This window comes from Aulonocara sp. 'chitande type north' Nkhata Bay, linkage group LG15 (genome assembly GCF_057382095.1).
Source record: "Aulonocara sp. 'chitande type north' Nkhata Bay isolate Kocher_YH1m ecotype deep benthic linkage group LG15, A_spYH_male_GT1.1, whole genome shotgun sequence".
Taxonomy (NCBI): domain Eukaryota; kingdom Metazoa; phylum Chordata; class Actinopteri; order Cichliformes; family Cichlidae; genus Aulonocara; species Aulonocara sp. 'chitande type north' Nkhata Bay.
Window position 1 is genome coordinate 43,024,856 of NC_141358.1, and position 27,228 is coordinate 43,052,083.

The window sequence follows — 27,228 nt, forward strand, 5'->3', positions numbered from 1 at the left end:
ACACATGTTCATACTTTTATTCCACAATCAGAGAGAAAGAAACAGAGAGAGAGTGCAGGACAGACAGACAGGTGACAGTCTCAGGTGTACACACTGCTACACAACAGCACAGAGAAGCAGGATTTAGTGTTTGTGTTATTACGAGTGTAAACAAGAAGAGTTCCAGATGGTGCAGTGGACACATGTGTGACTGCTGTGGTTAAAGCATCTTTCTTTCAGCTTAACGAGTGAACCGTCAGCTCGTTCAAACACACGTTAAAGTGCGTTTGGCTCGACACCACCAAACAGAGGCAGCAATATAACATAGCTCACATTAACAGTGCAGTGGATCCTGCTTGTGCCGTGATGTTCAGGACTGCAAACCGAGCAGCATCACTGACTTTCAGCTTGTTGTGTTTGTGGATATATGACTGACTTTAATTATCCATGAAATCATCAGAGTCTCTGTGAGATTAAGGTCGACTATTGAACGGCGTAAATTTTAAAGGCTTTAAAACCAAGTTAGTACAAACGTCACTAATGTCACATGACTTTCCCGACATAAATAAGTGACATAATATTCAGTACTTACTTTTGAAAGTTCACTCTTCGGCCGCTCCGCTTCAGCCGTCTGCCGTATTTTTCGGCAAAATTATCCACACCCCCCGCCGCGCTATGAATTGTGGGATATATGGTACCACTAAGCGTGCACCGGCCCACACTTCAAATTTGGGGAAATCGACGGCGCATTTGGAGTATGCATTTGAAGTACACTTCGGATTGGGACAGCCGTCGTTGCGACGCTGTGTATAATAGGTCTCAAAATGCATACTCCAAAGCGTGCGGTTGCTGGATTGGGACACAGCCTCAGAAACACATTATCACTCAGATATTTAACTGAACCGCAGGTGTGATCAGTCCTGTGTGTTTACGGGCTGAAACACAAACCAGAGTCCATTTAAAAAAGTCCATATTTAATGTCCCGTGGGAAAAAATGAGTGGATAATGATGAGCGGGAGAAACTGTCACGGCTTTAAATTTAATCAGGTCTCACATCATTTTCTTTCTTTTTCTTTTTTTTTGTAAATAAAGTAAATACAATTTTATTCAAGATAAGAATAATATTACAGTCCTTTACAATGAAATGCTAAAATAAAGACAGAAAAAAGTCTCCTTTCATCCTCAGCCTTGTATTTTGCACAGCCAGCGGGTCCTGATCACATGACCTCAGGGATCTGCTTTGAGTGCATTGATGTAAGTTCACTGATGTAAACTAATGCTTGTCCATGCTTAGCTCTAGAAGTCAAAAGTGAATCTGGAACCAGGATCTCACAACAGTGTGATTCGAGTATTCATTACCATAGGCACAAATCTCTTTAGGAGACAAAAACATTTGAGTTATTTGTTTTTATTTATATTAAAATAGCATAATAATCTATGCAAGATTTGTAACTTAGAAACATCTTAGGCCTTTAAAGAAACACATAACGTTCACGTAAACGAGAACGAACATCTTGTAGATTTGCTGGAACATAGATAAGTTCGGAGGCGTGGTCCGGCTCCTGAAATTCAGATACTTTATTTTCTTTTTTTCTTTTTTTTTGCTTGCCTGTCCCGTTTGGCTCTTTTGCCATCAGAATTGTTGTCTAAAGGCAAAGAAAGATGCCCAACGGATTTACTTTACCAAATTGACCATCCCAGCCTTGCCGTAATGGTCCATTTGATTTACCTTTTATTGTTTATTTTATTTTCACTTACTGAATACGGGACAGACTTGACTGGGGGAAAGAAGGGGAGAAAGAAAGAGGGAAAGAGAAACAGCTGAGAAGAGGGACGGGGGAGAAGGGCAAAAGACAAAAACCAACAGAACTGGCAGAGAGAGAAAAAATGCATATATCAATCACCTGGATCACCTGCTGAGAAAGAAAAAAGAAAACAAGCAGAAGAGAACAAGAGTAATAGAATAAACAACATCACAATGATATATGGGAATATGACAGTAAATACTAAATGTTAAACATTATTGTGCAGCACATAAGATCAACAGAACACAGTGTGCTTTGAGGTAGGAGCCAAAAAGGGTGTAGTTTGTGGGTGTGATCACCCGTGTGTACACCTGTGAGCATGGACGCGCTTGTTTTTTTTAAAAGGTTCCTTCATGTAATGATCTGCTAGAGGGTGTGGGGGGGCCACAGCCCCGTCCTCCAGGGCATGAAGCAGGTGTGGAGGAGATCAAAACTCCAGACATCCAGAGGCCCCCAGAACACAAGAGACCAAGGAAGACCAACAGAGGGGCAGCCGCGCCACTGTCCCAGAAAGAGCTGAGGAGAGTCCCAGATGAGGGCTCACTCAGCAGCCGCGGAGCAGAAGCCAGGGGGAGTTGCAGTGACGCGCCCGTGAGCTCCGCCGGCAGCCAGCTGTGCCTGAGTGACCGAGCCCCAGGCCGAGAGGCCGGGGGCACCCCACCTCCGAAGTGGCCCGAGCGAGCCCCAGGCTCCAGGCCCGATAAGCGGCCGCCAAGGAGTGAGCCGTTGTGTACCTGGACGCCCATCCCCGGACACAAAGAACCACCAACGCACCGATGTCTGAGGGGGTCCGCCACTGGCAGGGGAAGTGGTGGTAGGGGGAGATAGGCCTCCAAACCTTGGAGGGCCTGAGATGTCCCCAGAGAGGTGGCGCCTGACACCCAACCTGACATATAGACACAGACATACAGGAACACACAGATACAAACATCCATTCCCACCCTCATGCTCTCATATGCACTTACTCCACACTCAACCAACGTGGAGACAGACATAAAGAGACACTGTACACACGATCACACTCCCCAAGCGTACTCTACAAACCGGGTCTAGGTACCCTTGCACCTGGAGGGGGGAACTGCACCCAGACCCAGGTGGTGTTACCCTTCTCCCTGCGGTGGGGGGAGGCAGACCGCCCCGACTCCGCAGCAGCAGGGAGGCCCCATACTCCAGACCGCAGTCGGACGGCCAACTCCTCCTCCTAGCCCCCCCGCTCCAGCAGGTCGCAGAGAACGGGGGTGAGAGAAGACTCCAAACCTCCCTCCACCTGCTCATTGTAGTGTTGATGCATGTGTGTTCTAAGGTGCATTTAAAACCCAGGAGGGCATGGAGCTACCTGCCAGAGAGCAGCAGGTAAGCGCATAGTCCCTCCTGCTAGCCCTCAATGTCTACGTGTATTTAAAATTGAGAGGTGGGCAACGATGCCAGGGGTGGGGTGTACACCCTGATGGTACTTTGGATTCCGTGTATCGTGCCCACCCCCAAGATCCTATATGTATGTGTAATGAGAGTGTGAGTAATGTGAATGTCTAAGTTGTGGGATAAAATTGAGGCAGAGGCAGCCAGAAGGGGACAGAGGGGGAGGGGGGGGGGGGTAGCCTCCTCTGCACCCTGGTGACATACCCCTACTCCAAGGTCCTGCATGTGTGGGTGGTTGTGGTGGAGCGGGAAGAGGGAGGCAGCTGGAGATGGGGAGGGAAGGAAGGGAGGGGCAAGTGACCCCTCCCTGGGGCCAGCTCCCCCGCTGACCCCAGTAGGCACCCCCATACTCCGCGACCCGCCAGGGAAAGGGGGCCCAGGCCCATCCAGACCGGGGCCCAGTGCAGCAGCGCCTCCCGGCCCCACAGAGCCCAGGACAGTCCACCCAACCCCACCACAGAGAAAACTGCACCCACCCCACCATCCACTCATCTTCCAGACTACATAACACCCAGGCTGAGATCTTCCTCCACCTCTCCTGTATCTCCCCCTCCTGCAGAGAGAGCTCCTGAGGAGAGGAAAGCTCCTGCAAGATGTGACAATCTCCCCTCACATCATTTTCTGACCTGATGCAGGTTAAGAACGATGCAGTAAAACCTCAGTGATCGTCTCACAGCAGGTCAAAACTCTGATCTTCATGCTGCTCATCCGTCCTTCCTTTAAAGTCCAAGAGAAAAAAAGGAAACTAGACTTCAGTTCAGCAGTGAATGGACTATACAAACATACAATACACCTGAAATAAGTTCACACTGCACACAAAACAAACCAGATGACTGTGTTCAGTCCACAAGGCTTCGCACAGCAGTTAAACAGTCCTGTAGAAATAAAATGAGCAACTTCCTCTGTTCTAGACTTTCCATCTGCTAGCAGACATCACAACAACCCACCTGAATAAAGAAAACTGGAATTTACACCTCAATGGAGCTCTGGTACCTGGATTCACCATGGCAACAAGTAAATAAGAGCAGAGCTTCCATCGCCCGGTACGTCTGGTATATTGTAGTAAAAGACAACATCGATGTTACAGTCCACAGGTATGAATCATGTGATACCAGCATGTATATCAGACAGAGGATGTTCTCAGTGTGTGAAGACCTGAACCACATTAACATGATCACATGTCCAGAAGATCACATCTTAGGCCTTGTGGTGTTCCTGGTCAGCAGAGGTGAGGACCTACAGAGCTAGGGTTGCCAACCGTCCCTTAAAATACGGAATCGTCCCGTATTTAGAAACAAAAGTACACGTCCCGTATTGAGCTAATAAGGGACGCACTTTGTCCCGTAATACAGTGAGAATCAAAAGTAGTCTATAAATGTTTATGGAATTAACGCTTTGTTTGAAAACATAATTCCCAGCCCCTCTCCTGCTTTGTGACCAATGAGCTGACAGCACACTTATGACAATTCGAGTATGACAATTCAGATTACCGCTCATCTCATTGGTCGAGGAAAGGTCGCTTACGGAGAAAATACCGGAAGACAACAGATGACCACAACAAGAAGCATGGCCAACAGGGAAACAAACGCCGACACTGCGGTGCAAGTCTCGGACGACAGTACACCTAAAGCTGGGCAAACACTGTGCGATTTTTTCAGTCGCGCCATTCAGCTCCTGCTCAAACTGCACGATTGACTCGCAGGGGTTAGACGTTGGTAGGTCACGATGCAGGTCTCACACTATACCGCCCGATGCTCTGATGCGACCTGAGTGCTCACACTGTGCGTCCATAAAATGAAGGTTATAACAGAAAATCTGTCGCTCGCTCTCTCTGTCTCTCACTCACACAGACACACCACCACCATCAACTTTGCTAAATTGCTAATGAAAAACACTCATCAGGCAGCTGTGATTGAGCAGCGATGTAAATCCAACTATTTTCACGGTTGTTGTGGTCGTGATAATTTTGTGAGGCCACATCGAAAAGGCTCGGATGAGCTTTTCAAAGTTCTACAGGTTGTGCCTCCATCGCTTGTGTCCAGATCACACGCTGCACAGCCGTGCTGCTCCGTCTTTTTCACGGCGTTTACGTGTTTGCGCGTGAGCAGTGTGAGCGGCTGTGGTGAGAACCTCACGAGCGATTGATGATCGGGAGCTGGTCGTGAGGTGTTAATCACTTCTCGTTACCCCACGTATACTACACGATGAAGGCCAAAATCGGTCCGATCACTCAAAAATCGGCTCAAAATGGGCCTAAAACCGCACAGTGTGAGCCCAGCGTTAGAGCAGCAATGTTTGTTCGCTCAGAGAAAGGGAAGAATGGGAAAAGGAAAACACCTGGCTGGAAAACGTTAATATGGGCATGTGCAGTGAATATCAGCGCTATGTGGCCAGAAGTGTGATAATATAATTTATTTTGTGTAATAAACGACTGCAAGGATAGATGATTACAACAAATAGATGACTAATACATAAAAGTAATACATAGATGAATAATGATGATGAGTTAAGATGCGTAATCATGGGAACAAGTGGGTTTACAAACAGGAGCAGCTGATTAGCTTTAGAAAAGCTGAAATAATACCTCAGCTGAAGCCAATTGTACTAAATGCACTAAATGTGCACTGTTACAAGAATATTTTTCTTTCTATTGTTTTCTATTATTTTAAGTTAAGCAGGACAGAGTTCTTTTAAAGAAAGATTTACTTATATTCTCAAAAGTTAAGCATGACAGGCTTCTGTTTAAGAAAGAGACCTGTTTTATGTGTTAATGTTGTCATTTTGAGCTAAAAATAAATGGCTAAATGATCATTTGTTTCACATGTGTTCATATCACAAAGAATACACATCTACTTAAATCAAATTCAAGTCAAAGGGTTAAAAAAATAATTTCACACACAAAAAAAGAGCTAGAAAATTCACCACACTGGGAAGGGTGAAGACAACTGGGTCGCCCGGCCCTGGCCACGAGGTGTCCCTTATTTATTTTTCAGGGAGTTGGCAACCCTATACAGAGCAGAAAGCAGAATATTCATGTTTTCTTTTTACAAGGATCGGATTAATTCATGAAGAATGAATTGAAAAACAGAAGGCACAGACAACACTAAAGCTTTAATAATCGGGTTATGTTCACACACACATAAGATTCACATTCCTCAGTGCATCACAGCACCAGGTTAAAATAGACTGTAGTAAAGTAAAATTATAATAATTCTGGTATTCTATGGCAAATGCCAGTCAGGCTCCATGGTGCCGGGCAGTGAGCACAGGGGTCAAACTCCAGCCCTCGAAACTTTTACCTGTTCCTGCTGCAACACACCTGAATAAAATTAGTAGGTCATTTGCAAGACTCTGTAGAACAGGGGTGGGAACTCCAGGCCCCGAGGACTGGTGTCCAGCAGGTTTTAGATAGACCACCTAAGTGATTAGTTCATTACTTCAAGACATGTTGAAATGGTCATTTAGCCCTTTAAATCAGCTGTGTTGGAAGAACAGGACACATCTAAAACCTGCAGGATGCCGACCCTTGGGACCTGGAGTTGGACATACCTGCTATAGAACTTGCCTGCATGCTGAATGGCAGTTCAGTCATTTGATGCATGTCACAGCTTGTCATGGTGCAAAAGGACTACTTTTGACACCACTGCACTAGAGGATGTCGGGCCCTCAGACCACCCTCATGAAGTCTGGTCAGGAGAGACAGAGAGGGAACATCAAACACGAGAAACACAGGAGGCAGTAAAGATGGCAGACATGATGACATAAACCTAAAGATTACATAACAAACCTAAAAGCAGAAAATACAAACACTAAACGTAGAAGAAATACAGTCACGACAACCAGAAAGATCAACATACATAAGTCTGGGTCACAGAGATCCAACTGTGGGTTTCCTGTTTTATCTTCAAGGACACAACAATGACGATTCATGTTGATATTGATGAGACATCCTGTTAACAACTATGTTTATCAGTGTCTGCTGGCACTCACTTTTTAAATAAAGTTTAAATAAATCACCGCCCATGTGTTCCCGGTGAACAGTCACTAGAGGGCAGCAGAGCTCCCTCACACTCACCTGAGACTCAGAAACATGTCATCACTCAGGTATTTACCTGAACCACAGGTGTGATCAGTCCTGTGTGTTTACAGGGAGAAAACAAACCAGGTACCTTAAAAAAAAGTCCATATTTAACATCAGGGAAAGGGAAAGTCTGGAAAGGCCTTCAACTTTGGCTACCAAGGATCTTCCACTGATGGATAAATCCCTTTGAAGCCAAAGATTAAATCTTTGTTATATTGAAGTTATGAGGGACTAAATGTTCAGATAATCTAGCATCTTGGTCTTTTTGAATGATAATACCAAGATATTTAGCCTTATCTTTAACAGGAACACCTGATATAATAGTATCTGTGCAGCATTTAACTGTGAAAAGATCACATTTTGGAATGTTGCGTTGGAGACCAGAGGCTATTGAGAAATTTTTGATGACTTTGAGAGCTTCACCAATTTGAGATTTATCCTTTTAAAAAAGTATTGTGTCATCCGCTAGTTGAGTAATAGATAAAGTTCTGCCAGCAACATTACACTGCTGTTTTTAAAATGAATAGAAAGTCTGCATAGGAAGAAGGAAAAGATATGCCGAAATCGGACAACCTTGACGGATCCCACGGTTGATATCAAATCTCTTCGTTGTACCATACAGGAGTTTGATTGAGCTTTTTGCATCTGCATATAAAGTTTGAATGGATTTTTTAAACATATTTCCAAAACCAAAAATATCAAGTGCGCTGAACATGAATTCATGTTCAATGGAGTTGAAAACTTTATAAAAATCCAAAAAAAGAATGAAACTATTATCTGTGATTAAACCTGAATGACCAAAAATATTAATTATTATGTTGTTTGTTATGTGTCTGCCCAGTCATAAAACCAGAATGTGTTTCATCAATAATATCATTAAGTGCACATTTTAATTTTTTAGCCAGACATAGCAATTATTTTATGATCATTATTGAGCAGTGAAATAGGTCCAAATTTCTATCAAAAGGACGTCTTTTTGAGGCTTGGAAATCAAAGTAATTAGTCCCTGAATCAAGGAAGGAGGGACTTTTTCATTAGCAATGCTTTCAATATATACTTTATGTAAAAGCGTGAGAAGTCCTTTAAAAATAATTTGTAAAATTCACAAGTCCACCCGTCATTCCCTGGACTCTTATTAAGTTGCTGTGATGAGGGCATCAGACATAGTTTTATTATTGTCAATAATTGTTTTAATATTACCTAAGGAATCATAAAAAATGTTCATGACTTCTGTAGAAAAAATTGATTTATTTAAAGTTTTATAAAAAAGTTCACAAGTCTTGGTAATCACTTGAGGGTCTTGTGTGATGACCCATCTGAACACAGTTTAGTCATGGTGCCAAGTGTGTTGTGATGTTTTTCTAATTTGAAAAAATAGCTGGAGTTTTTGTTCTCCCTCTTAGACCCATTTCCTTCTCACAAAGGTACCTTTTGCCTTTTAAATATATATATTTTCTAATTTAATGTAAAATTTGAAGTCTGTTCCTGTTATCTTCAGATAAATTATCAGGTGATCTTGACAAAGCCATAATTTCAGAAGTTATTTCCAACTCTTCTTTTTTTCTATTTTTAACTATTTCAGCTCCTCTTCTCATTAAGAGAGATGTCAATTCAAATTTCATGAACTCCCAATTTTTACTAAAAGCATTTTCAACACATGCCTTTTCCAATACTCATCTATTTTTGTTTTAATTTCCTTTACCAAAGAATCATTCAGTATAAGAGAATTATTTAACTCTCAATATGAATTCACTCTTTTAGACGGTAGTTTTATGATCTGTTAAGGGTGTTGGCAACATTTTTAATATAGAAACATATTTGGATAAAGGATCAGAAATTAACCAATAATCAATACGAGACTGTAAGAAACTTGATCTATTTTTTCATGAAAATTCCTTAATTGTTGGAGTTTTAAGTCTCCAGTTATCAATTAGGTCTCTTTCCTTTATAAAATCCATCATATAATTGCTACTTTCCTGACTTTTACTCGGCCATCTACCTATCATGGTATTGAGTGAATGATTCCAGTCCCCTCCTAATATAATCTTTAGATTAGCAAATTTACTCATTAAAGACTGATTTCTTTTCATTTACTATAAGTATTAGGTCAGTATTCTCCTGTTTGTTATTGTAGCCATAAATGTTTCCCAGTAAAAGGGTCTGATCATCAGCAAAATAAAATGTCCTCTTTCGGATCAGTTTCTGAAGATATATTTTTTCCTTAAACTTATGTTTCAGAATCAGTTCCCGCTGGATGGTTGGTGCCATGAGACATCCATAAATCTTCACCCCATTGGGATTTCCAGAAGTTAGCGTCCTTAGGTTCAGAATGGGATACTTGTATGAGACAAAAGTCAGTATTCAAACGTTTAGCATATAAAAACAGAGCCTTCCTTTTGGTATTGTCCCTTAGTCCTCGAGCATTTAAAGAATTAAAGGATAGAGATGAAACTTTGAAAAGTAAATTAACTTTTTACCCTGAGAAGAGTGTGTAAGCTTCAGAGAGAACAGAACTACTCTGTCTAAAAAAGTGCTTCAAAAACGTTTTTAGCAACAACAGCTTATTATAAGTCTTTAGAACAATAAGGAAAAGAGACCTTGAGGCACATCCGCAAACAGGACTGAAAGGGATTTCAGTGAATTTCTTTTCTGTTCACGAAAGCACGGGCTCCGACGAAGTAGACAATTTCCCCCTCCTTATGTGCTTTCTCCACCTGTGGCCATAAGTGGTTGCATCTCTCTCGGTTCTCAGGAGAGAGATCTTCTTCGAAATGGAGCTTCCTTGTCTTCAGGTAGTCAGATCCCTTCAACGCCTTTCAGGTGATGACTCGAAAGTGTCTCATGGTAAATTGCAAGATTATGGCACTGGGCAATGGCACAGAAGAGGACTCACGTCGTTGTCTGATCCTGTGGACTGAATCAAGTACCTCTGGGAACTTTAAGCAGAAGTCAGCCTGTTTAAGGCTCTGATGTCTATTCTGTATGACTTAAAGCAGTTATGACATGGTCTGATTTTCTCACCCAATAAAGGAATATTTCATATATCAGTCTACTCTTCATTCTATCAGACACAGTTACCACAGCTCGTACATTTTCTTTTTACACATAAAATGGTAAATGGCCTGCATTTGTATAGCGCTTTTCTAGTCCCTAAGGACCCCAAAGCGCTTCACACTACATTCAGTCATTCACCCATTCACACACACATTCACACACTGGCGATGGCAGCTACATTGTAGCCACAGCTGCCCTGAGGCGCACTGACAGAGGCATACACATGTATGTAAGCATTGAGCCAAATTTAGTAATGCCAACATATTAAAAGAACAATATTTGTCTCTCATATATAATACATCTATATATACACTGTCACAGATACTGGTCTTTGAGTGAAGGTATAAGGTGATAGGAAATATAAATAACTTCCAATTTTACAAGCCTCGCACTTCTGGCCTTAGCGGTCTTTGAGTACGCGGCCCTTGTGGACTGTTAAGGCTGCGTACTCTAAGGCTGCAGACCCTGAACTGAGATATAGCCAGTGTTCCTGCAGCTTCCTGAGTCAGGGTCAATAATCATGATGTTCAGCCTGAACAGATCTGCAGCTGAAAAAAACCTTCCCTGTTTTACAGTTTCGATGGAAACTGAGCAGCTTATCCCGCACACATTTAAACAAGTTTTCTGCACTGTCACAGTAAAATAATTGCTACTGATAATATCAATAAAGATGAGGTAGAGCCAGGTGGAGGCGTAGAAAGTTTTATTAAACGTGTAAAATCAACTGTTAAAAAGTTTTTAAATAAAGCAGAAAAAGAAGGAAACTCATCATTAATCATTATCATATCAACATTTACACTATAAAGATTATGAGGCTTTTATTTTGTTAACAGTGACTCAGGCTGTGATGTCACATGTGACATCACATGGTGGCGGCGGCGTCCTCACAGCGTGGTGAACTGGCTCAGAGCTTCTCTCAGCTTATCTGCGATCTGACCAATCAGAGAGCAGATAGGAGACGACATCACAAACCTAAACACGCAACCAGACTCCGCCCACCCCGCCTCCCGCCTGGCGCTCACCTGCTGGTAGAAGGTGACCTGCTGCTCCAGGTAAAGCTGCATCACTCGGTTGTAGTCGTAGATACGGTTGCTATGGAAATGGTTCATCTCAGCTGGAGGAGAGCAGACAGCGGCGAGTTACCCTTGGACATTTTTTTATTTATTACACATACAAACATTAACTTTATACTATTGTGGTATCATTTTATTTACTTTATTATTTAGTTCTTAGATCAGTCGTTCTTGGATTTTTATTTTGGTGGAATTGACATGAACCCAACATTATCATCTCTTCATACACATGTGGTATGTAGGTGGTGGCTGCAGCTCAGGTGGCACAGCAGGTCAGCCACTAATCAGAAGGTCGGTGGTTCGATCCCAGGCTGCCTCCTGGCTGCATGTCAAATATCCTTGGGCAAGATACTAACCCTATGTTTGCCTACTGCTGGTGGTCAGAGGGCCCGGTAGCGCCTGTGTCCGGCAGCCTCGCCTCTGTCAGTGCGCCCCAGGGCGGCTGTGGCTACAATGTAGCTTGCCATCACCTGTGTGTGGATAGGTGGATGACTGAATGTAGTGTAAAGCGCTTTGGGGTCCTTAGGGACTGAATAAAGCACTATACAAATGACATTTACCTTTTTTTTTTTTTTTTTTTTTACATGTGAAACAGAAACAGCTGAAACTATGGCCGGTGATGAGGTAACGCGATGACATCATGAAAAGGCAGCAGGTGACTAAAGCTGAGTGTCTGACGAGACGAGCTGAGCAGGAAACACCCTCACAGGGTTTGTACATGTGACCGTCTACTCTGCTGTCAGACAGAGCAAGACAGTTTTATTTTGAAGGGTTGCATGAAGTCCCTGAATGATCCTGTGATGCTAAAGGTCAGCTGTGTGTCTCTGTCTCCTGAGTGACCGCGGCCCCTTCTCCTTCTTCTGAAGCTCCTCCAGATGTGATGTGTCCTGATGGGGATCTTGGTCTTCGGCTCAGGCCAAAGATTAAAGTTGGGGCTCTGAGTGGGTGGTGGTAACGCCCATTCTGGTCTCCTGCAGCATGTTCCTCAGCAGGATCGTCGTGGTTCTCTCTGAGTTTCTCCTCACTCCTGTTGTCCACACTTGGAGACACTGTGATAACTTTCACTCTTCTCCTCAGGTCTGAAGTGATTTATAAAGTGTCTTTGGATTTGGGACGCTGCTTTCTCAGATCAAACCCTCACAGATGTGTTTATACCAACTGTAAACTGGAGAAATTCCTTGGTTTGGTCTTAATTTAACATCTTTGAGTGTTACAGAGTGAACACAGGTCATTGCACAGCAGGTCCAAGCTGTGAGTCAATGACAAGCTCAGTTCTTCAGGAGGACAAACTGACTGTGGTCATGTTTGTCTCTCTGAAATTATTCTGTCATTGTTTGTAAACAGATTTATGCTTTTTAAATAAAACAAGCATGTTCAGAAACACTGCGCAGAAAATCCATCGCTCTGCTAAAAGCATGACAGCTTTAAATTTCACCAGGGGCTGATAACTTTATCAAAGAGATTACTTTGACCTTTGGGTTTGCTGGGATTTTTGGGTGGTGTGTGTGTGTGTGTGTGTCTGTGTGTGCTGTTACCCTGCAGGGCGTAGCTCATGCAGCTGAGCCGCTGGTTCATGCACTTCCTGTCGCTGTTGTTCATTTTTCCTGCAGAAACCAAACGATCACCTTCCTTCACTTTATCTGCAGCAGCCTGAAACACAAACACACACACACACACAGGTGAGACCACGCCCTCCTCAGCACATCTGGAGCCCCTCCCATTCCCCAATTAATGTTGCTCTGACAGCGATTGAATAAAAACCTCCAAAATAAAAGCCTCAGTTTCCAGCTTCAGTCTGTTTTATTGTCTCATGTTTTCAGACATTCTCTGTGTGCACCTGCAGTTATGTGTAGCAGTACTGTGTGTAGTATAGTCACTACACACAGTAGTTCTGCTGTACCTTGTGTACAGCGATGATGTCTGGAAAACATGCCAGCAACCCTTTGTACTCGCTGTTAGTCTCCAACAGGAAGTGGAGGTCCTTCTGAGGCTGGAAACATCAACACAACAAAGAATGCAGTAAGAGAATAAACAAATATTATTGTAAGACTGAGAAAACACAGTATACTGTGTATTTATACATAGGTGTGTGTGTTTTTACCTGCTGGGCGACGACCTCAGCAATCTCCTCGTAGGTTTTTCCAGCAGCCGTCAGAGCGTCGGTCAACGTCGCCTCGCCTGCATCGCAGACACTTAAAAGTCTGTACTTATACCACATAATAGATGTTTACTGGATATTTACGTATTTCACAATGGAAACCAGCTTTAAGGAAAATGGTTCAGAAAGAACACACTGAGCTCAGAGTCCCTGAATGCACCGCGGGAGAGCTTCAAGTCCTCCGAGAATGTAAACAAAACCGTTGGTTAGTCAATAAAGTTGTTCCTGTTTAAGTGTTGCTGGAGTCCCTGCATTGTGATTATCTTTCCATCCTTCCTCCCTCCTTCCATCCACCCTCCCTCCTTCCATCCACCCTCCTTCCATCCTCCCTCTCTTCCTCCCTCCTTTCTTCTATACTTCCATCCTCCCTCTTTCTATCTTTCCATCCTTCCTCAGTCCTTCCACCCTCCCTCCTTCTTTCCTACCTACTTCTATCCTTCCATCCTCCTTCCTTTCATCCTTCCTCTCTTCCTCCCTCCTTTCTTCTATACTTCCATCCTCCCTGTTTCTATCTTTCTATCCTTCCTCAGTCCTTCCACCGTCAATCCTTCATTCCTACCTACTTCTATCCTTCCATCCTCCTTCCTTTCATCCTTCCTCACTCGTTCCTTCCTCCTTCCTTCCATGCTTCCTCCATCCTTCCACTCTTCTTCCTATCCCTCTATCCTCCCTCCTTCCATCATTCCCTCCTTCCTTCCTCCCTCCCTCCTTTCATCCTCCTTCCATCCTCCCCTCCTGCCTCCTTCCATCCTCCCTCCTTCTATCCTACCCTCCTCCCTCCTTCCATCCTCCCTCCTTCTATCCTACCCTCCTCCCTCCTTCTATCCTACCCTCCTCCCTCCTTCCATCCTTCTATCTTCCATCCTCCCTCCTCCACCCCCACACTCCTCCCTCGCTCACCTGGATATTTGCTGGTGATGAATACAGTTGACAGGTTTCTGAAGGCTTGGCCGATGCGCTCATACTCTTTAGGAAGCGCTGGTTAAAAACAGATGAACACATTACCACCCAATCACAGCTGTAAGTATTCTGTGTACATGTACACGGAATAACTTTAAATGTATGCACTGACGTCCGGTGCAGCGTTTCCAGTGTGCGTGCCCGACGTTCAGCAGCTCTCTGATGCCGTCATCCATGGACTTTGTAAAGCGGCTGTAGTGTTCACACCTCTGTTCACTGCACACACACTCAGAGGTCACACAAAGGTAAAAAGCCACAGGTAAAAACATGTGAAACTGAGCTGCTGTTTGATGGAAGAACAGTGAAAGTACATTTATAATAAGGAACAGTAATGGGCCCAGTACACCGCCCTGTGGCACTCCCAGTGAGCTACAGCTAAAAAAGGGATTGACGCCTGATGACTGGTCATGTGACATTTGACAGACACAAGTTAGACGACCCTAATGAGCGAACCAATCAGAGGTAGCCTGACAGACCAAACCCAGGGTATAGGCCTTTACAAGCAGACTGAGTGACTTACACCTGGATGACATCGAGCTCTGCAGCTTCAGGTTCAACCAAACTGAACATCATTGGACCCACCGTCTCGTCTTTCTCTGCCTTCCTCTTCCCCGCCTTCCACTCCTGAAACAACAACAAACAGCCTTAGCCAATCAGCAAGCAGCATCAGATATCATCACACCTGACTGGCTCAAACATAATCTCCATAAAAGACCATACAAACATTTATAACCTATGGGTGGGGTCTGTTCTGTACCTGAAGCCTTCTGGTTTGTGTTTGTAGTCTTTCATTTGTTTGTGAGTAAACAAAAAGTACATCCCAGAGGCTTAGACAGCAGGTTCTCAGGTTTTCATTCATTCATTCATTTATTTATTCATTTTCAGGCACAACAAATACCTATATTGAACATAAAATACACAAAACAAAAAACAAAAATTGCCTGAAAAAGGAGTGGGACGAAGAAAACTTATTAAATCCCACCCCTATACTCACTCATCAACAAAAAAAACAATAAACTTCCCGCAGCTACGCCCATCATTGCATACAGACCCATCAACAGCTCCGGGCACATACAAGCATCTAAGCGGCAGCTCGCAACCAACAATTAGAGCCTTCATAACTGAATACAGAATATATAAATTATAAATTGCATTACCACAGGTAACAGGTAGTAATAACTACAAGTAACAAACACACATACATATACATACATATATATCTACACACACAAGTACATATATGTACATACATACGCACACTTTATTTATTTTTTTTATTTTTTATTTTGGAATCCATACCAGCAATGGTAAGAGGACAGACATTACAGAGCACACTAAAACCCATCATTGAGTACCTGAAAGATGTAAAGCAGGAGGTGGAGCTTCACCTACCTTCTCATCTCTGTGGGTGAGGAAGAGCTGAAAGACTTCACTCTGAGAGACGATGGGGTGCCGACACATCCGAGTCATCCAGGCCTGCAGACCCTCCATCCTCATCCTAATGAAGTCATCATCAAACCTGCCTACAAGCACGGGTGAGACTGGTAAGGTCAAAGGTGTTTGCTGGGTCATACAGGGTAGCTATGGCGATGGCTCACCTGTCACCTGTTTGTCAGGCAGTGAGGGGATGGGCAGTATGGACCCAAACTTCTCCAGCAGACGCTCATACAGCCAATCAAAGTGCTTGTAGCGATGATTGACAGGGCTGTTGGTTGTCTGGAGGAAGAGGGAGAAGTCAGAGATTGATACCCAGTGATACTGCAAGTACTACTAAGTACTACAGAGTAAGTAAAGTAAGTAAGTAAAATTTTATTTATATAGCACCTTTCAAGATAAAAATCACAAAGTGCTTCACAGAAGCTAAAACCTAAAAATAAAAATCAACCAAAAGCAAGTTTTAAAAAAAAGTGCTACTAAGCTCACATTGGGTGTTATCTGGTACTCGATGAAGCTCTTCAGTCCGTACATTTTGGACTCTTTCTTTGGATCAGCAATCACACAGTCCAGAGGAGACGTCGGGTACAGCCAGACGGGACCTACTTCTCCCATCTGATCGGACGAGGACCAAGAGCCAATCAGAGCAATCAACACCACACATCATTAACCAAGAGAAAAATGTTGGACTCACGTAGACAGGAAGCCTCTCTCTGCTGTCAGCCGGAGGTCGGGCTAACATAAAGACTTCTGGACTCGGACCTTTGGAGAACGAGAACCTAAAGACAAGAAGGCATCACTGTCTTCTACTCGTTTCTACTGATTTCTACTGACATCTACCGAATTATACTGACATCTACTCATTTCTACTGATTTCTACTGACATCTACCAAATTCTGCCAACTTCCACTGACATCTGCTTCCATTAATTTTTAATAATATCTAACAACTACCAACATTCACTCCCTTCCACTGAAATCTACTAGGGTTTACCATCACTACTGACATCTACTGACATCTACTGAACTCAACTGATGTTTAGTAAGCTCTACTGTCTTCTACAGGAATCTACCAACTGCTAACCACTGTGACTGACATCTAATGACTCCTACCAGTGTTTACTTTGCTCTATGGACCGACATCTACTGGACTCTACTTTTAGCTCTACTGTGAGTCGTCTGTTATATTTGCATATTTCAGAAACATATGTACTTATTGAGGGAGATCTTAACACTGGGTCCATGGGCGCTTCGTCCTGAGGCTCCGGCCTCCCCTTCCGGTTGGTTGTTGTCATGGTAACTGCTCACCGACTGGTCATCCCATTCGTCGTCCCACTCGCCGTCATCATCCTGAACAGCTGATAGGGACACTGCTCGACATTCCTGATGTAAAACCTTTTTCCTCACAGTAACACACTATACTTGAAAATGAGCTGAAACAAGCGTATGTTACCGTGCTGTGTGGGATTGTATCCTCGACTGTCCCATCCCTGTGTGTGACTGACAAAAGCCCCGCCCCCCGAGCTCAGGTCGCCGCCTCCTCCAACACCACCAGTGTTTCTGATCTGAAACATGACAACATCTTTAACAAACAGATGTTCCTGCAGACGATACAGACTTTACTGTAGCCATCAGAGCAGGGTGCTACCAATATGGTCGCAAATGCAACCAAATTTTTCAATTGTGCGACTAAAAAAAATCTTGGGTCACACCAGTTTGACCAACTGTTCGAGTACGAACAAAAAAAAGCCTCGGCAACTCTGAAGATCTCCGTGTGGTCAACAACAGACACGCATTATGCCCCTATCGTGGTCTGAACCAATCAGAGATAGTCAGGGGTTTGAAAGTGCAGACGGACAGAGAGGTGAGTAGCTTGAATAAAGCGGTATCGATTAATTAAATCCTGATTGAAATATAAATGTATTCTGGAGCTGAAAGCCGACAGCTCACTGACTCTGATGTGTCGGCGGGTCCGTGCTTTGTGTTTACATCTTTTTTGAGCTAGATTCTGAGGTGCAGGTTTTGTCTCTCTCTAACCAAAATTCGCTGAACCAGCAGCAAAAGAAGATCCAAACTATGCTTCACATTTGATAAATGTCATCATTAATTCCCTCTTACGTTTGCTGTTTTGCTTCCACCACGATAAAGTCACACTTCATGCACAGCTCTCTCTCTCTGTCTGTACTTTAAGTACAGTTTCCCATCTAAAAGTCTCTCCTTTCTGCATTATTCATTCGCTTATTGCCCACCAGTCTACCGTTGTTTACAGCGCTGTCGGCCACTCTTTTTTTTTTTTTTAACTTAAATGACCTTGGACAAGAAAGCTTAATTTCTGCTGTTCAATACTGATCTTAGAAATATGGTATCTAACCAGATTCTTACTATCTTAATGACCTTGTAGTACCATATCACCCTATTAGAGCGCTCCGCTCTCGCTCTGCAGGCCTACTTGTTGTTCCTAGAGTATTTAAAAGTAGAATGGGAGGCAGAGCCTTCAGTTTTCAGGCCCCTCTTCTGTGGAACCAGCTTCCAGTTTGGATTCAGGAGACAGACACTGTCTCTACTTTTAAGATTAGGCTTCAAACTTTCCTCTTTGCTAAAGCATATAGTTAGGGCTGGACCAGGTGACCCTGGATCCTCCCTTAGTTATGCTGCAATAGATGTAGGCTGCCGGGGATTCCCATGATGCACTGAGTTTTTCCTTTCAAGTCACCTTTCTCGCTCACTATGTGTTAACAGACCTCTCTGCACTGAATCATATCTGTTATTAACCTCTGTCTCTCTTCCACAGCATGTCTTTATCCTGTCTTCCTTCTCTCACCCCAACTCGTCGCAGCAGATGGCCCCGCCCCTCCCTGAGCCTTGTTCTGCCGGAGGTTTCTTCCTGTTAAAAGGGAGTTTTTCCTTCCCACTGTCGCCAAAGTGCTGCTCATATGATTGTTGGGTTTTTCTCTGTATCTATAATTGTACGATCTACTGTACAATATAAAGCGCCTTGAGGCGACTGTTGTTGTGATTTGGTGCTATATAAATAAAACTGAATTGAATTGAATAAGAAAAGATGAAAAGAACTATTGATACATGTTTTGTTAAGGCCTGATCCGTCTGAAATTCATAGCCAGTGCTCTGAAATGGAGCCATCAATCTTTGAACGCTGAAAAAGCACACAGTGTATCCAGAAAACACATTATATGCTGCAATAAATGCACTGCCCAAGTGTCCCCTCTCCCCACTGCCTTTCAGCAGCAGGCAGCAGCAAACAGGTCGTCAGAGGAGCCGATGTGATGATTAGGTTTAACATTGCCTACAATATTACCAAAGAGTGCCGAAGCACTTCAAGCACAAGCACTTTTTCTAACAAGCACTAACTTATCTTTCTGGTAGAACTGTGCTCCAAATAAAGAACTTTGTGTTGACAAGATTGTTAGTTAATCGTTTACAAATCAATATTGTCTGTATGGACAGCAATTTCCGCCCCCAAAAAAGTGCACATGTAAAACTGCGGTGTTAAGTGATGCGGTTGAAAAATTTGGGTGCGCCTAACTTTTGTGCTGGTGCGCCTAAGAAAAAAAGTCAGGCACACCAGTGCAACCGTGGCAAAAAGTTATTCTAGAGCGCTGCAGAGGTTACACTGTGTGGTCCAGTGGTCTCCATGGTGGGTTTATCACTCTGTGCTGTGATTTTCAGTATCTCTGTGAAGTGTTTGTGCCTTTGTGAACTTGAAATCAAATAAAGATGAAATATCCTCGGTTTTAGTCTCTGTCGGTTTGGTAAAATAAATGATTGCAGTTTGCCCAATGAAGCCCTGATGGACGTATTTATTGATGTTTGGACGTCTATCAGCCTGTGAGTCAGCTGCTTGTTTTCACTGAAATACTGATTTTCTGGCCTCTGTTCTGGAATCTCACTGAAACTGAGCTGAATTCAAACAAACAGTCAAATAATAATAAAAACTAAACTCAAAGGTAAGTGTTGGACAGAGTGTGTGACACTGATGAAGGTGAAATTCGCTGATCTGTGCCTCTTTGTGTTGACACGACATGAAATAATGTCACAGCGCTCACCTGTAAATATCCCTCAGGTACAAGGCCGGTTTGTCCGCTGGAGTTCTGGGCCTGGATCCAGCCTCCACCCACAGTCTGAAGAACAGGGACACGTGAGGGGGTGGAGCCGTGTTTCCTTTGCAGTGTGTGCAGTGTAAACACCTGTGTTTACCTGGTCTGTCACAGTGATGGTCTCCCCCTCTCTCACCGACAGCTCGTTGTTTCCTGGCTCCGCTGTGAAGTCGTACAGAACCAGAGCCTGGAGAGCGCACACACACATGCACACACACGCACACACACACAAACACACACGCACAAACACACATGCACACAAGCATGCACACAAGCATGCACACACACACACACACACACACAAACACACGCACGCGTGCGCGCACACACACGCACACACACGCACAGAGCTCAGACTGGTACAAACTAAAGTTTAGGGGCAGTCAGAGGAACCAGCTCTGGTTTGGGCTCAGAGGAAACGTCTGGATGTCAGTGAAACTACAAACTCTCGAACCTGACTTCCTGTTGGACCACAGTACTTCCTGACATCCACATATCAGGAACTTCCAGGCTTTCTGGGTTTTTCTTTCCAGAGAAGCTCACACAGAGACATTTCCATGTGCAGCGATGAAACGTCGTCTCCTGCCTCCACACGTTTATTCATGAACACAAATATGATTTCTGCTTGTCGCATTGACAAACACGTCTGCAGAGCCGAACAGTCACAAAATAATTTGAAGTTATATTTGAGTTCAGGACTAACGCTGATGCAGGAGCGCTACGTCGTTGCAAGTCAGTCATATAAAAGTTTACTCTGTGGAGACTGTCACAAACTCTCTCACTGATTAGAGTAATTGTGATTGTTATATTACAACTTCTTTCTACTTACAGTAGAAATGATCATGTGAGTTTTCCATTGCCACGCCCCCACCTGAGGACAACGACGGTCCCCATCACCCTCAGGTCTGTTTCACTCCAACACACCATCACTTCCTGCAGCACCACCCACGCCCACAGCTCAGTCTCTGCCCCAAGCGTGATGGTGGAGGCTGCAGACCTGTCACCACGTCTCCCTCATTGTTAAACTGTTACCATGGTTTCATCCCTCGCATCACTGATCCCCGATCAGGACGCCGTCCTTCAGTGAAACCATCAGAGTAAACATGAGATGTCTGATTGATTTATTCATCCAGGCTCTCATTCCCACCACACCAGCAAAGGTGCAACAGACACAACAGGTAACGAGACATCAAGTACAAACAAGTACAGATGTGTCAATTTGATTATTCCTGGAAACACCAGCAGCACATTTGAAATCCTGATTTTGTCCGATTCCCAGGGCGATCATTTGGATGATGCTGTGAATGCGAAGGCCGTGTTGGTTGTTACACATATAAACACGAAGGTAAGAGGAAAGCAGGCCAAGCAGGGCTTCATAGACAAGTACCAGCCAATGGGAACATCCGCAGCAACACGCAGAGAACAGTGAGCCACGTGATTTCCACAGCCAGTAATAAACCTGAAGCGTGGACAACATCCAGGTGTTTGGGTGATGGGCAGGTACATTCATATCATGAAGCGCTTAGAGTCAAGTTTAAAAACAATCTGAGGTCTTTATGAGCTTCAGCTCTCCGTCTGCAGCACAGCTGATATCTCACACCCAGGCATGCCAGCGTTATTTTAAATAAATCAATAAGCGATGAGTTCTCTGACTGTCAGACAGTAGCGGTTTTAGATACGGGCGACACGGGCGGTTGCCCGGGACGGCATCACGGGCATCAGCAAAAAATAAAAAATAAAAAAATTGCTCGTACTCGTGCTGCCCCGACATCAGCCAGCGCATATTGGGAATGGTACAGGGACCGATCGGTTTTCTATCGCCCATTTGCTGGGAGTAAGGGCGCCCTCCGTTAGCGAGGTGCGCCTGCTGCTTGCGGCGCAGAGAGGAGAGGGCGGCGCGACGCAGCGGGGGATTCACTGGCTGGCTGGAGCAGCATCTAATAACCAACTCGCAATAAAACAAAATAAAAACAAAACAACAAACACGAAAACACCAGACATCATGATACAGACTTATAATTTGCACCGATGTTTTTTCAAAATTCTATACGCGAAAAGTGAGCGCGAGCCCTCGGTGCACCTGCTCGCTGCTGAAGTCAAAGTAAACTTTATTGTCATCTCCGCTACATACAGTCCAGTATATAGAGAGACGAGACGACGAGGCTCCAGTTACAGCAGTGCAAGTAAACAAACAATAAATATAAGAAGAGTAAGACAATAAATATACACTTTAGGACTCGGGGTAAAGGGATCAATAACAATTTAAAATTTATAATTTACAGTTTGATGATTTAAAGTCTCACACACAACCCGTCGAAAGGGGAGGAAGACCTGCTACTTCCAAATAGAGCACATTTCATTCATAATGTTGTAAATTATGTATTCATGATTTGAATCCTGGATTGTGCGAAATCTCAGAAATAAACCTTAGACAAAGTGAATCTGTGAACTAAGGTGTAGGTCTGTTAGATCATGTTGTGGTGATCCTCGATATGGGGGATTTGTGTTCATACCGGAGTGCAAAATTAAAACCAATGTAAGGTGGACAAGAAAAGTTCAAAGCCATCAGGAGCTCAGTTTAGAAAAAATAAAAAAGAAGAGGAGGAGAAACGAGCAACAGATGCAGGTAAGCAGATGTGTGATTGGATAATGGCAGGTCATCCTGAAACAATCAGAATCAGAATACTTTATTAATCCCTAAGGAAATTATGTGGATTACAGTTGCTCAAAGAAGAAATGGTAAAAATACTAAACTCCAAACAGTACATTATGTTACAGGTTTTAATATTAATTGTCAATTGTTGATTTGTCCTGTTCTCATTGTATGACGAATTATGATGACTGTTTGGTAGCCGTTTGCATACAATGCATACTCTCTCTCTCTCTTCATATGTGTGTTTCTCTGGCAAAATTCAGTATGTTTCGACAACAGTTTTATCGTAATGTATAATCCTTAATATGTTTTTTGTGTATGTGGGGGGGCGCCAGAGGGAGTGTTCGCCCGGGGCGCCAAACAGGCTAGGACCGCCACTGGTGTCAGAGGACTGTGCTGTGGGAAACAGGAGACCTCCTCACACTGACAATCTCTGAGTGCATCCTCACAATCTAAAGTTTCTGATATATCGCCTGCAGACCTCACTGATCATCGCAGGGATCAATAACTCTCATCGATCTCTCCTCAGCAGCAGGTCTGTGACTTTTGACCCTCCTCTGAGCTTCTCCGACAACTTTTAAACGTGGGCTGGTGTTCCCGCACATGCGCAGCAACAGCCTGTGCGTTCCTATTTTCCCAACTGGATGTTGGCAGTTCTCCCCACGGCTGTACAAGCCGTGCCTGCCGCTCTTCCCTCCCCCCTTGTCTCCCCCGTGTCTCCCCTGTGTCCCCCTCCTCTCCTCGTGCCGCTCGCTGCACCTGTCTGCTGACACCTGCCGTGTCTCAGGTGTGTCCCCGCCGTTCTGTTGCTCCCCGAATCTGGTTCGGTTCAGCGCGCTGATTGGAGCCAGCCGCGGGGTCAGAGGTCACCGCAGATAGGTACGCGTGCAGGCGATGGTCTTACCTGAGCAGCCATGGTGACGTCACAGGAGTAGGTTCGATCCCGGTTCTTGCCGTCAGCTCGCGGACCGACCTGAGCCCCGCTGCGTCAAGGTAGGGAGCGCGAGGACGGCACTTCCGCTGTGGCGCTTCACAATTAAAGCACCGCAGTAGCTCTAGGGCAAACAAACCTATAAAACGACACCTTTAGTGACGACACTTTAGTGACGTCTAAAGAAGCTGTGAACACAGGCAAGTTGAATTCATATAATAAAATACAGGAATGCGTTAAATAAATCACACAGATTCACTTAGTTTTATTAATTTTTATTTTGAAAGTCCGCTTCCGTTAGTTTATTTTTGTGCTCTGAAACCTTGACCACATATGACGTCATACGCGGAAGGGCTATTCCACTGGGCGTCTCCTGAAAACTCTCCAGTTACACGCTGTAAAAATACTGCAGTTGAAAATACTATTGAAGCACATTAAAATACTACAAAATACACAGACGAACACTACAAAATACAAAATGCTAAAATAGTACGAAATACTTGTTAAAATACTGCTATTAAATGCATTAAAACACTACAAAATACACTAAGATCATTAGGATCAGTGTGCAGAGTGTAAAATATGAACTTTAACTGTAAATTTAATAACACAGTAAACAGTAGTTTTTTATAAAAAGTAAAAGTACAGATAGGGGGCGTGGTTATGGCGCTGAACTAGGCACACGTATTTTTGTGAGCTCCTGGCGATATTTTAGTAAGTTCCTGAAAACTGTCCTTTAACTGCGTGAACAGTGATAACTATTGCTTGTAACGAGTTATTATCGTATATCCGCGACATTATGCCGGCTAAGAAAGCACAAAATAAATCTAAGGCACACTCTTCTCTGAGTGAGGAAGACGACGTCTCTGATGCTAGCAGTCAAGCTAACTCTGCAGGTGATGCTAGCTCTGGGAGTCTCCTGGACGTGAGTACTGGAATGGCCCATAACATGGATGTTATTCAAATACTCGACGGAATCAGAAATGACTTTTCCACAAAACTTGATGTGGTCCTGTCAGCGATCCAAGATGTTAAAAGAGACGTGCAGGACTTTTCGGTGCGCATGGATGGGGCAGAGATGCGCATTAGCAGCGTGGAGGACGCCATTAACTCAGAGAAAGGCAAGATAGATGCGCTAGTTAAACAAGTGGCTCTCCTCACGAACAAACTCGAGGACCTCGAAAATCGCTCTCGTCGTTCCAACCTACGACTAGTTAATGTGCCGGAGAAAATAGAAGGACATGACGCGGTGGCTTTCCTAGAGAAGTGGCTCCCCGAAGCGCTGGGACCAGCAACATTCCCGAGACAACCTCTCATCGAAAGAGCTCACCGGTTGCCCGGCCGGACGCAACCCAACCGACCACCCTCACCGAGAGTCCTCATCGTGAAGTTTTTAAGCTTCCAAGACAAGGTTCGGGTGATGCGGGCGGCTATGGCCAAAGGGAAAGTTATCTGCGGGGGTCAAGAGGTCATGTTCTTCCCGGATCTTTCTACAGATCTCCACCGACGGAGGAGGGGCTTCGACCGGGTGAAACAGCAGCTCAGGGCGATGAACGTACGTTACGGATTAATTTACCCGGCGAAGCTACGAGTGTCATCTGGTGGACATATGCATGTCTTTGAGACCCCAGCAGATGCGGAAAAGTTCATCCGAGGTTTGCAGAATACAGAGGACTAGCAGAATATCTGATGGGGACTGCCGAATCCTTCACTATCTGCCCATAACAACTGTAGTTTGAAATTGTTGGATTTAATGGTCAATATCGCTCATCCTTACTGTTGAATTTTTTGGGGAGAGTATTTTTCTTTTTTGTATTTACTTTGGTTGACCGTTCCTTCGTTCTCCTCAGTTGTATTGGGCATTTTATTTATCCCTTATAGATAACTAGCCACGCCCACTTGTTGATTGGGCTTTCATTTGTGTCTTGGAGTACTGGTTGTTCGACATACAGTCGGCTCTCCGGGATGAGAGTTATGCTACAAGAAAGTTTGTAATGATCATTGTATACATACTTGTTCATGTAGGATATACATTTTCGTCAGGAGACGCAATTGTCCAGGTGGTTTGGTTTTGTTTGACCATGTCAGCTCGGTTTGGTCTAGCTGCTCCCTTGTTTACATTGGATCAGCGTGTGCACTTAACTGCAGGGGGAGGGCGGGGTAGGGCGAGGGGCTGTCCGGTTCAGGTTGACAGCTAAGGGGGTTCATTTATGGCAGATTTTGTGTTATTTCTTTGTGTTTTTGTATTTTTCACAACGTGTTGCTTTTTACTGGTTTACTCCCACCACAACAGTTAGAGATACTGAAAGGTTTACCAACAACCAAATGAAGATACTATGTTGCACAATCTGTTGTATTAATAAGAATAGATGACTTCATATAAGACTTTTAAATTTACTTCTTGGAATGTGAGAGGAATGGTAAAAGTGGTTAAACTAAAACAGGTTATTACCAGGCTTAAACAACTTGAGTCATCAATAGCGTTTATCCAAGAGACCCATTTACTCAGAGAGGATCTGGTGAAAGTACGTAGGAGATGGCCAGGCAAAGTGCTAGCATCCTGTTGCCCTTCGCACGCGAGAGGGGTTATGGTGTTAATTCATAATTCAGTGCCTTTCCAAGTAAATAACACTATTTATGATAAAGCTGGCAGATTTTTGGTGGTTCAAGGAACTCTCTTGAAAGAGAATTTCAATTTAGTTAATGTTTATGGCCCTAATGATGATAACCCTTCATTTTTTGAGAATTTATTTCTATTGATAGCTACCCTTCCTGGTAGGATAATATTGGCAGGTAGGGATGGGTATCGAAAACCCACTGTTTCAATTCCTTGGAATCGTTTGCCATTTTTGCAAACGATTCCCTTATCGATTCCAGTCGCCCCGAATGACGTCACCACGTTGCGGAGCGTCATTTACCTGGCAGGAAACACGGCGCCTAAGCGGCTCAAACCCTCAAAAGTTTGATTATACTTTATGAGAACCGATGACAACAGGGCAACTTGCAAAGTAGATATTTCATTTAAGGGAGGAAACACTACGAATATGCAAAAGCATTTGCTCACAAAACACGCGATGACACGCGTTTTTAATTCCGCTCCGGACTCGTGACTCTCAACCCAGCAGCAGCGCTAACGTTTGCACGTCCTCTCCCGTTAATGCGGCAGGTAAATAATCAAGTAACAGTGCATATTATGTTAGCGCAATCTGCCTTATTACAAGACCTGCCATTACTGTACATGTAGGTGACCATGATGAGAGAGACAGACAGAGTCTGGCTGGCGCTCGCTGGTAGTTCTCGCTGCAGTCTACTGGTAGCGTCTCCTTTCAGGCCAGGATAGACTAATGTCACCGAGCAGTGTCTAAGTTTGTGGTAAAAGGCTTGCACCCATTTGCCACAGCAGATTCCCCCGATTTTTGGTAAGTGAATGTGTTTAATTGTGGGCAGGGACATTACTGGATATTCTTGTGTAATTGCCACAGAACAATTTATGTTATACTTTGTTATTGCTACAGAAGAATGTTGCAGCTTTAAGGCAGGGATGACTCCTGGAGTTGCTTTCTCACT

General features: G+C 44.0%; 1 protein-coding gene across 3 annotated transcripts; it reads right to left on the reverse strand.

The window, feature by feature from the left end:
- Positions 1-10,920: 10,920 nt before the first annotated feature.
- Positions 10,921-23,757, reverse strand: LOC147313771 (sorting nexin-9-like). 3 transcript variants are annotated; one of them, XM_086263568.1, is made up of 17 exons: positions 23,635-23,757; positions 20,178-20,264; positions 20,027-20,101; positions 17,416-17,527; positions 17,176-17,332; positions 16,658-16,742; positions 16,453-16,578; positions 16,128-16,245; positions 15,922-16,052; positions 15,050-15,153; positions 14,642-14,745; positions 14,470-14,547; positions 13,513-13,589; positions 13,312-13,401; positions 12,947-13,061; positions 11,361-11,452; positions 10,922-11,270 (listed from the first exon to the last, which is right to left on the reverse strand). In XM_086263568.1, the coding sequence occupies exons 1-17, from the start codon at positions 23,644-23,646 to the stop codon at positions 11,223-11,225; spliced, it is 1,611 nt and encodes a 536-aa protein (XP_086119694.1). In that variant the 5' UTR covers positions 23,647-23,757; the 3' UTR covers positions 10,922-11,222. The 3 variants fall into 3 exon arrangements, with proteins under 3 accessions (XP_086119693.1, XP_086119694.1, XP_086119695.1); XM_086263567.1 differs by lacking the exon at positions 23,635-23,757 and having other exon boundaries at positions 10,921-11,270; positions 20,178-23,413; XM_086263569.1 differs by lacking the exon at positions 23,635-23,757 and having other exon boundaries at positions 10,926-11,270; positions 17,176-17,320; positions 20,178-23,413.
- Between the last annotated feature and the right edge of the window lie 3,471 nt (positions 23,758-27,228).

Bases quoted from the DNA above. Each gene is read 5' to 3' on its own strand.
- LOC147313771 (XM_086263567.1), bottom strand. From the start codon at position 20,285: ATGTGTGTGTGCGCTCTCCAGGCTCTGGTTCTGTACGACTTCACAGCG. The intron at 13,402-13,512 runs GTAAAAACACAC...TGATGTTTCCAG, and splicing joins CTGAGGTCGTCGCCCAGCAG to CCTCAGAAGGACCTCCACTT. The intron at 11,271-11,360 runs GTGAGCGCCAGG...CTGATTGGTCAG, and splicing joins AGGTCACCTTCTACCAGCAG to ATCGCAGATAAGCTGAGAGA.